Source organism: Chelonoidis abingdonii, chromosome 22 (genome assembly GCF_003597395.2).
Source record: "Chelonoidis abingdonii isolate Lonesome George chromosome 22, CheloAbing_2.0, whole genome shotgun sequence".
NCBI lineage: Eukaryota > Metazoa > Chordata > Testudines > Testudinidae > Chelonoidis > Chelonoidis abingdonii.
The window spans coordinates 30,079,255-30,094,193 of record NC_133790.1 but is presented as its reverse complement, the minus strand read 5'-3'; the positions used below and the strand labels follow the sequence as shown (position 1 = coordinate 30,094,193).

Here is a 14,939-nt window from a genome sequence, read left to right as displayed (position 1 = left end):
TGGTGCTAAAAATGAAAGCAGGGCTTCAGCTTCAGCCATCAGCCCAGTTCTTAGCCAACAAAAGTCCACCTCAGAAAAACCACCCGCACAACTGTTGCTAACTGTTTTAGTGGCAACATCAGTAGAGTTGAGCACCTTGATACCTCGATGATAGGACATTACAAGTAGATTAGAAATACAGGCAGATGCATAGACAGTGGTGAGATCAATATGATGGTCTCTAAAGATAAACAGCAGGCCTGGGATTTTCAAAGGAAACTAAGGGAATGCTGGGCCCCGGGAGCGGGGGGGTTGGGGATGTCTGGGGGTCAGAGCCAGGGCTCTGGGGTGGGGGCAATGGCGGGGGCCCGGCTGTTTGGAGCGTGTCAGTGTGTGGGGCTCAGAGCTGGGGACTGGGAGATATCTGGTTGGGGCCTGGAGGGGGGGTGTCCATGTTTAGATCCAGCACATGGGCAGGGTTGGGGGAGGCAGCTGGGGAAGTGAGGGGGGGAATGTCTGAAGTTAATTGTCAGGGATGTGGGTGTGGCCCGGGAGATATTGACCAAGGGGTCCTGCGTTTTCTCTCTAAAACCTGCCCCCCTTTTCACCAGCCCGTCTTGGATGTTCCTTGCTGTGGTTGAACTAGCCCTGGAGAGAAAACAGGTCTGAGTGCATCTCAGGGACTCTGCTTGGGCATCCTCAGGGCAGGCTGGGCTTTGAAGTGCAGTTGTGAAGCCATTTGTACCAGGCTGTAACCCTCTCCCCTGCTTCTCCCAGGAGGCACCAGAAGAGTCTCTGCCCCCTCTGCGGAAAGAGAGAGAAGTAGACAAAGCCGAGGAGGAGCAGCAAAGTGAGGAGCTGCTGGTAGGTGCCCCCTGCCCCTCAGGTTTGCCTGGGATCAGAGTGCCCTGAGCGATGAGGTGAATGCAGGGCCCAGCCTACCAGGAAACCATCCCCACTGGAGTCCAAGGAGCATGCAGGGTCAGACAGGTGGGTAATGTGATGTCCTTAGGATGCAAGAGGCTGCTGTGGAGGAGAGGGTCAGACTGTGTGTTAACCCAGTAACCCTGCCCACGGGCTCTCTGGATGTTACAGTGAACGGGGTGTCTTTATAGTGGTGAGGGGAGATGGAGAGGAAGGAGATGAAACATGGGCTGCAGAGATGGGGGAGTGTAGCCCAGGGCAATTTGATGAGGTTTTGGGGAGAAAAGTCTCTTCTGTTAGCGATGTACAGCTCACCCCTGCCCTGATCCCTCCACCCTTCCTGGTCTAAATGAACTTCCCATCACCCACTGCAGGAGATCCTGTGTTCTGGTAAATAATTCTTCCATCTGCAGGAGGCACATTTATGGTTCTCCCTTGTGACTGATCTGCCCTTTCCCTGTGATTGCAGAGACAGACAGAAGTTGAGAGGCAGAAAATCATCTGGGAGTGGAAGGAGCTGCAGGAGTTTTTGGAGGAGCAGGAGCAGCGGTTGCTGTCCCAGCTGGAAGAGCTAGAGAGAGCCATTGTCCAGAGAAGGGATGAGGGCCTCTGCAAACTTTCTGGGGAGATTTCAGTGCTCTGTGAGAGAAGAGGAGAGAAAGGACAGCAGCCACTGAGCCAATCTTTGCAGGTCAGGCCACGTTATTGCGATGATAATATGCAGTGTTTCTATAGGAGTGTCTTAGCCCTGGACCCCAGAGCACTTTGCAAAGGGGGGTCAGGGCAAGGTCCCTATTTTACAATGGGGAAAGTGGGGCACGGGGAGAAGGTTAAGGTCTGACCAAGGTCGCACAGTAAATGCCTTGTACATATCTAACTGCATTTGGGCTTGAGTGTGACATCTCCTTCCCACCATGCAGAGGTCCTCCTGAGCCTAAAGCCCCACATCACCCCAGGTGAATGGGTTTAAGGGGTAGGGCGCTTGCGGGACTCTCAGCACTAGTGGGAATTTCACTTTCCAGGCAGATGCATATTTTCTTCCTTGTAAAGTGCATGGGCAGAAACTTTCCCCGATGACGACGTCCCAGCAGGGATCCCTGTGGGGGCGGCAGCTGCTCTATGGATATGATTTTGAGTGTCTGAAATTCTTCAAACACCCGAGACTCCAATGGTGCCTGCTCTGCAGAGTGGGGGGTCTCCCCAGCCTTGGACACCCCACCTGACTGCATATCCTTTCTCTCTCTCTCTCAGGGTGCTGGAAGCACTGGGAGCAGGTAAGTCCCTGGCTCCTTTCACTCCCCCTCCTGCTCAGTTGTGCTTGAGAACTGCACTAAAGATGGAGCTTCCCCCTGCAATGTTAGTGCCTTTGATCACATCTCCCCTAGTGGCTACCTCACCAGGCGACAGAGTCTGTGACTATCTGACAGCTAATGAGGTCACCCCAAGCTGTCAGACATATGGGCCAGACTCTGCCTGTCTGGCGTATTTATGTGGCCAGATCACATACTCACACTATGTAGAAACTCAGCTTTCAATTTTATAGTAAGTTTCTAATCTTCATGGTTGCAAAGAAACCCTCCCATATGCAAACAGAGATGCTGTTGTCTGTCTGATTTAGCAACGGCCTGAAGCCAGGACTGAGATGGCTGTGAACTCCCCCCATCCTCCATTAATCTCATTCATGTGTCAGCTGAAATGATGCCACTTTAATGTCAACATTCAATATTCCACAGCTGATCGCTCTAGCAAGTGGAATGGGGAGGGAGTGGGAGTGAAACCCTTGAGGGGTGGGAACAGGGAGTTTCTGTAGGAAGGACAGAACAGAGGGCAGATACGAGGACGAATGGAGAAATAGAGGAAGGAAGGGAAATAGAGTAGAAATGCAGGAGCCCTAGCCGGGGTGGGAGGGGGGGGGTGTTCCCACTGAGTGATACTGACTGTGACAATAAAGGAGTTAACAAATGGTAGTAACTCAAAAGTGTATTTCCTATAGAAAGAGCAGACTCTTGCCTTGACCTTGGTATGTGGGTGTCCCACTGAGAGCAGTAGGTGTCCTGCCATGAATGGAGCAGTGTACAGAGTCCTAAATTGATGCCCTGGCCCGCTGGCTGCAATAGGAAGTGGAATACAGCCATCGTTACCATTTAAGTTGGCCACCCCAGGGTTACTGCTTCTGTTGAAGGGCTTAGGGCTCTTGGCATTAAAGGGCCCAGGCTCATTCCCTGCTGAAGATCTGGCCTCTGGGGCCTCAGTGAGCATGAAAGACGCCCACTCTTTAGTCCATGTCTCATTCCTTTCCCCATAATCCCAGTGCCCCTTGTTACCGGAATAACCCAGTGTGGAAGGTGCCTCAGCTCCCCAGACAAGGAGGGTGTCCCAGAGAAAGCTCCCACCCTGTATCCATTCCTCCTCATGTCCTGTCTCTCTGGGCCCATGGAGAGTACAGGGCTGAGGGCAGGTGACTCACCAAAACTGTGATCATCTTAGGCTACAAAGCTCAGATCCAGGTTTCTGGAGTTTGGGGGCTTCTGGGGCTGGGGCCCATTTCTCACCCCTCCTGCTTTCCTTAGCAGGGAGGACAGGAAGTTTCAGAAGCCAGAGCCGGGGTTAATGATGCTGGAGAAGAGACTCTGCGATTTCTCTCTGAAAAGTGCCATGTTGCAAGAGGTGCTGCTGGGATTCAAAGGTGAATTGAAGTCTGGGGTGGCGTCTTCTCTAGTTAGATTGGCTCGCCCTGGGGAGGAGTAGGGGATCTAGTGATGTTACTGCCCCTGAGCTCCATTTCACAGCCCAGCTCAGCGAGTTGCCCTTCCTCATGGGAGTACCCCTGTGGGGCTGGCTCTGTCTGCAGTGGTCTGTGTCACCATCTCAGAGTTAACAGCAGTTACCTTGATACCCGCTAGGAACAACCCCACGAATGCCAGGGCCTGAATTCTCACCTCTCCCTTCCTCTCCTTCCTCTAGAGACGCTGGGACTGGAGCTGGGGAGCGACACAGGTACATTTCTGTCTCTGATGGGCTAAGCAGAGATTTCAGACCAATCACTATGTTATTGTACCAGGAAACTGTTGAATAGTGTGAGCCCCGTGACTGCCCCATTTACTCCTCCTGTGGCATCTGATGGGGATTCAAAGTAAACCCTGATCTCGGGTGTGTTTCCTCTGGAGAGAGGAACAACACCCTGAATGATGTGAAATAGGGTGAGACAAGGATGAAATATCCAGACACTGAAGAGTCTGACAGCTTCAATGAGTGACTGAGCATGGCCACATGGGGGCAGCAGAGTCTCAGATGTCAGGAAGGGGTGAAGCCCAGCTGTGTCCTGAATAGAGACTGACCCTGCGTGAGAAATGGGGCTTTTACTCTGTGTACAGACTGGCTGTGAAGGGGAAGAGAGCCCTAGATTGCATATGGGATCATTTTGAACGAGAAGGGAGCTGCTGTCGTGCGTCTCAGTGTTTCTGTCATTTTCCCCATTTGGTCCAATCCCTTGCGTTCACTGTGAAAGTAAGACTAAAACGTGTATCAAGGCTGAGCTTATATAACTTGGACGTGTGTGTCACGAGGCTGACAAAGAATAGTTGACCTTGAAGTTGAAAAGTGGCAGGAAGTGGGAGAATGAGAATTTCTTTGCTTTAGATCATAACAAAATGGATAATACACCTCTACCTCGATATAACGCTGTCCTTGAGAGCCAAAAAACTCTTACCGCGTTATAGGTGAAACCGCGTTATATTGAACTTGCTTTGATCCACCGGAGTGCGCAGTCCCGCCCCTCCAGATCACTGCTTTACCGCATTATATCCAAATTCGTGTTATATCGGGTAGCATTATATCGAGGTAGCGGTGTATCTCAAAGGTCTGTCTTATTGCCTGTCGCGAGCCACTTGGGGTTGTGAACCAGTGCTTGAGAAACAACAGACTAGATCATTCATTATCTTATATCCCTATTGGCAGTGAATGGGAAGAGGGTATTCCTGTGTATGTGGGCGTACTGTGAATGAGCAGTTGGCTGCTATACAAAATATGGACTGAGTCAAAGGACAGTGAATTCCCATAAAACCACCATTTCAAAAATCTGTTCCTTATTTTAGAATCCCAGCTGTGAAATCAGTCGGCTTGCACCTGTGCCCAGTGACCCTTTCTCTGCTGTGTCTGTGTCACAGCCAGAGAGACTGAAACCCAGCTAGGGGTTAGCAGAGAAGAGGATGAAGCACAAAGATTGGATCCAAAGTTTCACACTTGTAGGATAGTGAAGGCCTCCATGAATAGACAGTAACCAGGTCGCCCCACCAGCGGGAGGTGGGAGAGAAACTCAGGAGAAGTAAGAGGGGAGACAGGCCACAAGCGCCCAGACCTACTCATATCCAGTTCTTGTCTCAGCACTGTACAGATTTTGTCCAGTTGCTGCCTCTGCCTAGATCCCACCCTGCTGGGGGAACCAAGTCAGGTGTTAAAGGGTCTCAGTGGGTTTAGCCCTGGTGGGAAGGGATGCAATAAACTGACTGAGTGTTTTGCCCTTAGGAGAGCCTAGAACATTTTTCTGCAGGGAAAGAGCCTGGGGGATGCGCTGTGAAATTATCTAAAGCCAGTTCTGAAATCTCTCCAATCCCCCTTCTCACCCTGGCAGGCTGCAGAACAACATCCACGTTTCACTCCAGATGGGCCCAGCCTCCCAGGGGACGGGGAAGGAAAATGGCTGCTGTGGAGCTGGCTCAGGTAGGGATTATGAGAGAGTTGCTCCTGAGTTTCTTCTGGACTGTGGGGGGCAGTAAACACATAGGAGAGGGGAACAACAAGGAACAACTTCTTTAGATGCGAGGTGTTTTACCCACGAAAGCTTATGCCCAAATACATCTGTTAGTGTTTAAGGTGCCACCGGACTCGTTGTTTTTGTGGATACAGACTAACACAGCTACCTCCTGATACAGGAGATGGGAGTTCTGGGGAGTTTAGTTTGGAGGTGGGAGGGGGCAGGAAATCCACAGGGTGGAGAAAAGGAGGATGACAGGCTGTGACAAACCTGCTGGGACTTGTTTAACCTGGGGCTCATGTTCTAGGAACAGACCCATGGGGTTTGAGGGAGGAAATTGGCCTATTTATGGAACAGAAAACACTCACATGGACAAGGCTGGGGAAGTTATCAGACTGCCAGTGCTGAAGCTGGAACCTACTAACCAGTGGGTCCTATGAGATATGAAGGAGGCAACCACCAGTGGGGCGTAGGTCATATGCCCCATCCCCTCGCATCCAGCTGCTGGCAGTGAGGAGGGTATTTGGATTCCCGCCAGAGGGCTCCATCTCCTATGTCAGCCTCTGTCTAGCAGGTGTGTCAGACCTGAGAATATCCTGCTTCCCTCTATTTCCTGTGAGAAATGAGGGACTCTTTCTCTTCTCACCCTGATGCCTCCTGAGTGGGGTGTGAGTAGGACTCTGCTGGTTGCGTCCCAGAGCTTCCATTTGACTGGTCCTGCTTCCCCATGACTAGTCGGTTGTGAATGGGGTAGCAGGTGCTGAGTGGGGGACTCTTGTTTTTTCAGGGGCTGGTGACCTTTGAGGAGGTGGCTGTGTATTTCACCAGGGAAGAGTGGGCTCTGCTGGACCCTGCTCAGAGAGACCTCTACTGGGATGTCATGCAGGAGAACTATGAGAAGGTGACCACTCTGGGTAAGGATTTCTGTCCCTTGGTTATTAGAAAGGGAGATGAAGAGTTAAAGTTCAGGTCATCTCCATAATACAGCCTTAACTCTGCCCTGTTTCAGCAACACCTGACATGCCAGTGACACACACATTAAGTCTCTGCCTTGCTGCTAGAGAACACTTTGGGAGCAGAGCTGAGGAGCTGTAAAGCACAAAGTCTAACATCTCCTGTTTGATAAGGCAAAATGCGGGTGTAGGTTTGGCATAAAGAACAGAAGCTGCCTACACCTCTGGCCAACATTCAAACCCTGATCCCGCTCCACTCAAACCATCTCCAACTTGCAAAATGTTTCCCCCCCTTTACCTACCGCTCCTGATGATTCCTTCTGAGACATTGCCTTCATGTATCCCTGACTGAGCCCTGGAGACAACTGTCTTGTACGCCACCAGAGTGCTGACAGTCCTCACGGCAAGAACACACCCTTGTGCACGTTTGCTGACACAGCCTGCAACGCAGCACTGAAATGAGGCAAATTTGGTCCTTCAAGGTTCACTTGCACCTCTCTTCATATCACAGTCACAGCTCTGCAAAGCTACTTGAACTAGTTCCTCCACCGTCCAATTACAGCTACAGCTGACACAGTGCATGCAGATCAGTGCTGGTATTCCAGTCTGTGGAACACAACACAAACAATGGCGTGTTCTTTTAGTCCTTCCTCGTAGCTATTATAGGTTCATAAATTAAAAGGCCAGAAGTTGGGTCATGTGCTCAGACCTCCTGTACAACAGTTACTGCTGTATTGGCCACAGCATGTCACCTAGAGACAGCTAAATACTGTGACAGCTGGAAAACATAATCTCAACTACACATACAAAATGATAGGGTCTAAATGAGCTGTTACCACTCAAAAAAGATCTTGGAGTCATTGTGGATATTTTCCGAAAACGTCCACTCAGTTTGCAGCGGCAGTCAAAAAAGCAAATAGTGTTGGGAATCATTAAGAAAGAGATAGATAAGAAGACAGAAAATGTCATATTTCCTCTGTATAAATCCATGGTACGCCCACATCTTGAATACTGCGTGCAGATGTGGTTGCCCCATCTCAAAAAAGAGATGTATTGGAACTGGAAAAGGTTCAGAAAAGGGCAACAAAAATGATTGGGGTATGGCACAGCTTCCCTATAAAAGGAGATGAATAAGCCTGGGACTTTTCAGCTTGGAGAAGAGATGACTGTGGGGGGATATGATTGTGGTCTATAAAACCATGACTGATGTGGAGAAAGTAAATGAGGAAGTGTTGTTTACTCCTTCTCGTTACACAAGTACTAGGGGCCACCAAATGAAATTAATAAATAGCAGGTTAAAACAAACAAAAGAAGTATGTTTTCACACAATGCACAGTCAACGTGTGGAACTCTTTGTCAGAGGATGTTGTGAAGGCCAAGACTACAACAAGGTTCAAAAAAGAACTAGATAAGTTCATGGAGGCTAGGTCCATCAATGGCTATTAGCCAGGATGGACAGGGATGGTGTCCCTAGCCTCTGCTTGCCAAAAGCTGGGAATGGATGACAGGGGGTGGATCCCCTGATGATTACCTGCTCTGTCCATTACCTCTGGGGCACCTGGCATTAGCCACTGAACAGGATACTGGACTTGATGGACCTTTGGTCTGACCCAATATGGCCGTTCTTATGACAAGAAGTTCTCTGTGGTTAAGAGTCTGAGTCTTCATACGAATGTGCTTTTCAGTCTCTTCGATTCATCAGTTTGGCTCATACTGATCTGAAATTCCAAATTCTACAGTTAATATTTTCAATACTGCTTCCCCAGAGAGGCAGTGGAGGCCATGTACTAGCTGAGATAAATGCCAAGTGACTGAGATCAGTCGGGGGACAAATAGAAGGACAGTTTCAGCCGAGGTGTGTGCATAATGTTGTAAGAATACGGGGATTTTGTAAAAAGGTTCTTTTTTGGGATGGGGGGGATTGGGAGGGAATCTCAGGAACTCCTTGCTCAAATAACCCCAAATTTAAACCACTATCCATGCCCTGCATACCCATAGCAAATGTCAAAACAGTCCGAGCACGCACCTGGATTTCAGAGCATTTAAATTAGTCAACTTTTAAATAGTTTTTAATGTGAGAGTCAGCTGGGCCATTCCACTGACAGAAGACAGTGTGAGGTTCCTATTCTTAGGAGAAGGGAGAGCAGGGAGCAGTGGAGGGGATAAATTGATGGGGTGCTGGTGACATTGCAGTACCACACAGCAGGGAGGGCTGAGGGCAGTGGGAGGTGGGGGAGAGGGTATCCTAGTGAGTGACAGAGCTAGCTATACCTCTGTCCCCTTCCCAGGATCTCTAAGCGGCCCCCCACAGCAAGTTATTAGCCTCATGCCTTTCCATCTCGTGGAATGGATTTCTGCAGTTCTCTCTCTCCTTGATTAGGCCCTGGGCCACCATACCTGGCACACCAGCTGTGCTTACCCCACAGATCAGGCTGAGTGCAGACATCTTTGGGAGCCTGAGATCAGTGGTGTACAGTGACAAACGCTCCTTTGGTATGCAGAAGGCTGTTTTCTTTTGCAGTAGGAACTAGCTGAGGTAACCTCGGCACCATTAGCAATTATCATTGAGAACTCATGGAAGACAGGTGAGGTCCCAGAGAACTGGTGAAGGGCAAACATTGTTCCCCTTGTTAAAAATACCGAAAGAGGCTGTGTCTCCATTGCACTTTTGGCAGTAATACATTTGTTGATCAGGTGTTTGAAAAAAACACCCCCTAACCGACTAAAGAATTACTGATGAAAAGCACGGGGTGGACAGCACTTTCTGTGAGAGACTCTCTCCTGCTGACAAAGCTGCTGCCACTTGCTGAGGTTGGTTTTATTTTGCCAGCAGGAGAGCTCTCTCCTGCTGGCAAAAAGCTGCTACACAGGAGACCTTACAGCAGCACAGCTGGTTGAAAGATCGTACACAATCTTAATCTGCAGCAAGGGCGATTTAGGTTTGCCACTAGGGCAAAACTGGTAACTACAAGGGTAGTTAAGCTCTGAAACAAGAGTCCAAGGGAGATTGTGGAATCCCCATCATTGGAAGCTTTTCAGGACAGCTTAGACCAGTGGTTCTTAACCTATTTACTATTGTGGGCCGCATGTTATATGGGCTGCATCTACACAATATGTATACTACCTCTACGGCCCTGAGGATTTCACATGGGCTGCAGCTGTGTGCTGACTGGGCCGCAAGTGGCCCGGGAACTGCAGATTGAGAACCGCTGGCTTAAACAAATACCTGTCAGGGATGGTCTAGGTGTACTTGGTCCTGTCTCAGTGCACGGGCTGGATTCAGTGACTCCTGAAGTCCCTTTCTGCCCTGCGTTTCTGTGGTTCTGTCACTTTATAACATTCACCATACACTGGGGGATTTTCATACTCCTTTCCATTGCCTGACTCACTATAGTCCCTAATTCCTCAGCAAGTGCTTTCCTGATATCCAGCACCGTGACATACTGCCCTCAGTGATGTCCCCTTAACTGCTCTGAGCTCCACCAGCCCCAGTTTCCCTGTTACTGTCTCATTATCCTTGCGTCTCTCTGTTGGTAGGAAGCAGTTCCAAGGTAATTTCCCTTTGACTTTCCATGATGTGGAGTTACTTTCCCTGGGTTTTAGAAGCCCCTTTGAGCAGGAGTGTCTGGCCATGTGCCAGCAGAGCGGTGGAGAATTAATCCCCTTATAGACAGAGTGTCTGGCACCTTACCTGGAGAGCTAGCTTCAGAATTTCAGTGCTTTAAAATGAGCAGGAGTTTAAAATAAGGCCATGCTCTTTGTGAGACATGTCCCATGAATTCATCTGATCTCACTTGTTTTCCTTCATCTGAGCAGGGTTACCAGTTTCCAGACCTGAGGTGATGTCCCAGCTGGAACGAGGGGAAGAGCTGTGGGTCTCAGATCTCCAGGGCTCTGAGGAAGGAGAGATCCTGAGAAGAACCTTCCCAGGTGAGGAATCATTAGTCCAACAACTCAGATACGGTCTGTGCCGGAAGAAGACAGCTGGGATTCCCTACTAAGCCCTTGAGAGCTCACTGAGCCCAGATTGTCCCTCAGCAGGTGTTATATCCTCAGGGCAGATATGACTGATGGCTTGCTTCCTTCCCATCCTGAGCAACACGTGGCAATAGCTCCCTTCATTACCTCTCTTCATCCTGAGCTTTGGGATGGGATGTGGAGATAGAATTGATCCCCTCCTCTTTCCCTTATAGGGAAGAATTTGGGGAAATTCATTTCCTGATATATCCCGCTTTTCTCCAGCACTTCCCCTTGGTTTCCTCTCCCCTTTTCCATTCCTGCTTCTGAGGTTTCTCTCTGTCTCTCAGGAGATGGTGAAATGGTGAGTGAGAACAGGGAGCACAATCCGCAGCAGGAAGATGCTGAGCATGTGGAACCGCACTGGGAAGTATCACAAAGAACGAAGGGGGACATGTCCAGGAGTCATGAGGAGAGGCAGCAGGGAAAGCAGCCAGTGGAGAAAATGGGCAAATCCATCAATTGTGAGGAAGATCACAAGGACCTCCAGGAAACCACACCACAGCAGAGAATCCTCATGGGAGAGAGGAAACACACATGCCCTGAGTGCGGCAGAAACTTCAGTAGACGCTCACACCTTATTCACCATGAGCGAATCCACACAGGAGAGAGACCCTATGAATGCTGTGAGTGTGGGAAAAACTTCACTCGGCGCTCAGACCTTATTAGACACCAGAAAACCCACACGGACGAGAGCCCCTATGAATGTTGTGAGTGCGGGAAAGCCTTCATTTACTGCTCAGACCTGAGGAGACATCAGAGGATCCACAGGAGACAGAGACCCTATGAATGCTGTGAGTGTGGGAAAAGCTTCCATCAGGGGTCACACCTTATTTATCATCGGAGAATCCACCAGGGAGATAAACACCATAAAATCCTTGTCTAGGGTTGGCAAAACATACATTTGTTTCTTTAATATTTTTGGTACTTCCCACACGTGGCCTTTAAGGCTGTTAGTGCCATTTACATGATTGTGGTCTCAGCTCCCCCATGTGAGTTGTCCGGTTCTGCTTTTTGCAGTTAGCCCTTTTTTGGGGGGATCGCCAAAGCCCCGTTCTGCCAGCTGCTTTGCTCTGAGTCGGGGGGGTATGAATCCCTCCTACTAGGAATGTGCGTCAGGCCCAGGTGGGGGGACACGAATGTCCCTAGTTAGCTGCATTGTGGTAAAATCTACCTGGGCCTTGTCTCCATTAGCATTTTTTGCAGTTAGCCAGCTCGAGTGAACTATCCAGATGGAAAATCACAACTCTGTTTTCTGCGCTGACATGACCCAAGTACAATAGTCTGGGCAGGTAGCACTTTTCCCTTGACCTGACCTTCACTTTTCCTAGTCTAGACAAACCATTATCATGATGCTAAAACTTTTGTAAATAACAGAACTCAATAATAATGAGTCAGCGCTGAGTGTGAAGCAGGTTTCAGTGAATCAGAGGAGAATGCAACGGGAAAATGTGTGGTTCTCATTCTGAGTCATCAGATGTAACCTGCTCTAGAATCTCATTTTACGTGAAATGGAAAATGTCTTATACCTCCATAAGATGTAGATTTTTCTCTCTCCTGAAGGCTGTTTGGTCACACAACTGGCAAAATGTAGTTAGGATTTATTGTGGGCTTTGAGTCAAATTACTATTTGCTTCAATAGTCATTTCTTCCTTTACTTTTGCTTCTCCCTCACCCTTCCGAGATTTCATGGGGAAAGTTCAGTGCAGCTCAGTCAGCTGGAGAGAATAATCCCAGTTCTGGGATACGCTACCAAGGAAACAGGAGTGGTTTTAAATTGCCAGTTGAGATGGTGAACGTCTGCACATCCCACACTCTGCAACTAACTGGACATAAGCACAGCGTTGTTCAGTTGTTTTGGTCAGTATTATCTCAGATAACCCAGGGAGTGAGTTCCACATTAAGTGACTTTGAACTACGCAAAATGCCCATGTATTTGATTCTCAAAACAGTTATAATCAAGGCAATACTGGAGGTTACCAGGTACTAGCTGAGATAACTGCCAAGTGACTGAGGTCAGTCGGGGGACAATAAGCAGCATAGTTTCAGCCTAGATATGTTCAAAAGGTTGTAAAACGGGGGTTTTATGAAAAGATCCTTTTGAGGGGGGAGACCTAGGGGAAAATCCAGGGAACTCCTTGTTCGAATAACCCCAAATTAGAACCACTAACTGCCCTGCATGTCCCTAGAGAATAGTAAATGCCAAGACAATCTGAGCACACGTGGATTTCAGAGCAGTTAGATCAGTCAATGTCTAAACAGAAAGTCATGCTGACCCATAAGAGGGTCAGAGCTGATGCTTTGCTGTAATCTCTTCCCAAACACATGGAGCATGTGGGAGTTCAGCTGGGCCCATCCAGTGATAGAAGACAGTGTGAGGTTCCTATCGGGTCACAAAAGTAGGGAGGTATTGCCAACGCAGAGGACAACCGGAATATCATACAAGAAGATCTGGATCACCTTGTACACTGGAATAATAGAATTGAAATGATATTTAATATGGCAAAGTGCCAGATCATGTATTTAGGGACTAACAACAAGAATTTTTACTATAAGCTGGGGGCTTATCAGTTGGAAGTGACAATGGAGGAGAAAGAGCTGGGTGTGTTGGTTATTCACAGGGTGACTTTGATGCAGCTGTGAAAAAGGCTAATGCAGTCCTAGGATCTATCAGGCAAGATATTTCCAGCAGAGACAGGGAAGTGTTAGTACCATTATACAAGGCAGTGGTGAGACCTCGTCTGGAGTACTGTGTACAGTTCTGGTCTCCCATGTTTAAGAAGGATGAATTCAAACTGGAACAGGTACAGTGAAGGGCTACTAGGATGATCTGAGAAATGGAAAACCGACCTTATGAGAGGAGACTCAGGGAGTTTGGCTTGTTTAGTCGAATCAATAGAATGCTGAGAGGAGATATGATTACTCTGTATAAATACATCGGAGAGGGATGAATACCAGGGAAGGAGAGGAGTTATTTAAGTTAAGTGCCAATGTGGACCCCAGAACAAATGAATATAAACTGTCCATCAGCAAGTTTAGGCTTGAAATTAAGTGAACGTTTCTAACCATCAGAGGAGTGAAGTTCTGGAGCAGCCTCCCAAGAGGAGCAGTGGGGGCAAAAACTCAAACTGACTTCAAGACTGAGCTTGATAAGTTTATGGAGGGGATGGTATGACAGGACTGCCTAGAATGGCATGTGGCCCATCGGTGACTGCCAGTAGCAAAAATCCCCAATGGCTGAAGACAAGCTCTGAGTTACTACAGAGAATTCTTTCCCAGGTATCTTCCTGATGGATCTTGCCCACATGCTCAGGGTCTAACTGATCACCATATTTGTGGCAGGGAAGGAATTTTGTCCTGAGTCAAATTGGCAGAGACTTTGTGGGGAGTTTCGCTTCCTTCGCAGCATGGGGCATGGGTCATGTACAGGTTTAAACTAGTGTAAATGATGAATTATTTGTAACTTTCCATCTTTAAACCACGTTGTGAGGACTTCAGTGACTCAGCCAGAGCTCAGGGGTCTAGTACAGGAGTGGGTGATGGATGTTCTGTGGCCTGCAATGTGCAGGGGGTCAGGGTAGATGATCACGATGGTCCCTTCTGACTTCAGTAAGCGTATCTGAGTAAGACTAGACGTTACAATATTAAACTCAACCAGTGATCCATAAGTGACTTGCCGCAAGATGTCAGAACATGTTAGTATTAGAGCTGAGTGGGTTGAATATTTATTTAATTTTATTTCTTGATATAGGAATTAGAAATATCTGACAGGAGCACTGTAAGTTAGGCAACTGAAAACTCTGCTGTTTTTTGCAGATAAGTAGCCTCTGGAATCATGGTTAAAGTTCTTCCCCCCCAGCCCTCCCAAATATGAAATGGTGCCCCTGTGGACAGACACAGATTTTTGTTGTGTCCTCTTGCCCCCCGCCCCCACCCCGCATGGTCCTGTTGGTCTGAATAGAGCCGCCTCGCAAATACAGAAGTTGAACTATGCTTATGGTTTCCGCAGTTCTCTCTCTCCTTGGCTCGGCCCTGGGCTACCATACCCTGCGTACCAGCTGTGGTTACCCCGCAGGCTGGGCTGGGTGCCGACACCATTGGGAGCCTGGGATCACTGCTGTATAGACACAAACACTCCTTTGATGTGCAGAAGGCTGTTTTATTTTTCCAGTGGGGAAAAAGGATCTTAAAATAGCAAACAGTCTTCACGCCTGTGTGTCCCCCGATGGTCAGCGAGGCAGGTCTGAGGCCTTCAGACACCCCAGCAGGGACGTTTTGTCTCTTGTCTCTTCCCCCAAACAGTCACCAGAACA

At 48.6% G+C, this 14,939-nt stretch overlaps 1 protein-coding gene across 1 annotated transcript in view; it reads left to right on the top strand.

Annotated features, from left to right (window-relative positions):
- Positions 1-477: 477 nt before the first annotated feature.
- The window catches only part of LOC116831004 (uncharacterized), a 33,170-nt gene continuing 18,708 nt past the window's right edge, over positions 478-14,939 (top strand). Inside the window, 10 exon segments of the mRNA XM_075059868.1 lie at positions 478-642; positions 757-843; positions 1,373-1,594; positions 2,155-2,177; positions 3,477-3,589; positions 3,868-3,900; positions 5,534-5,622; positions 6,444-6,570; positions 10,426-10,539; positions 10,917-11,420. Coding sequence (XP_074915969.1) covers positions 601-642; positions 757-843; positions 1,373-1,594; positions 2,155-2,177; positions 3,477-3,589; positions 3,868-3,900; positions 5,534-5,622; positions 6,444-6,570; positions 10,426-10,539; positions 10,917-11,420 — 1,354 coding nt within the window. The 5' untranslated portion in view covers positions 478-600.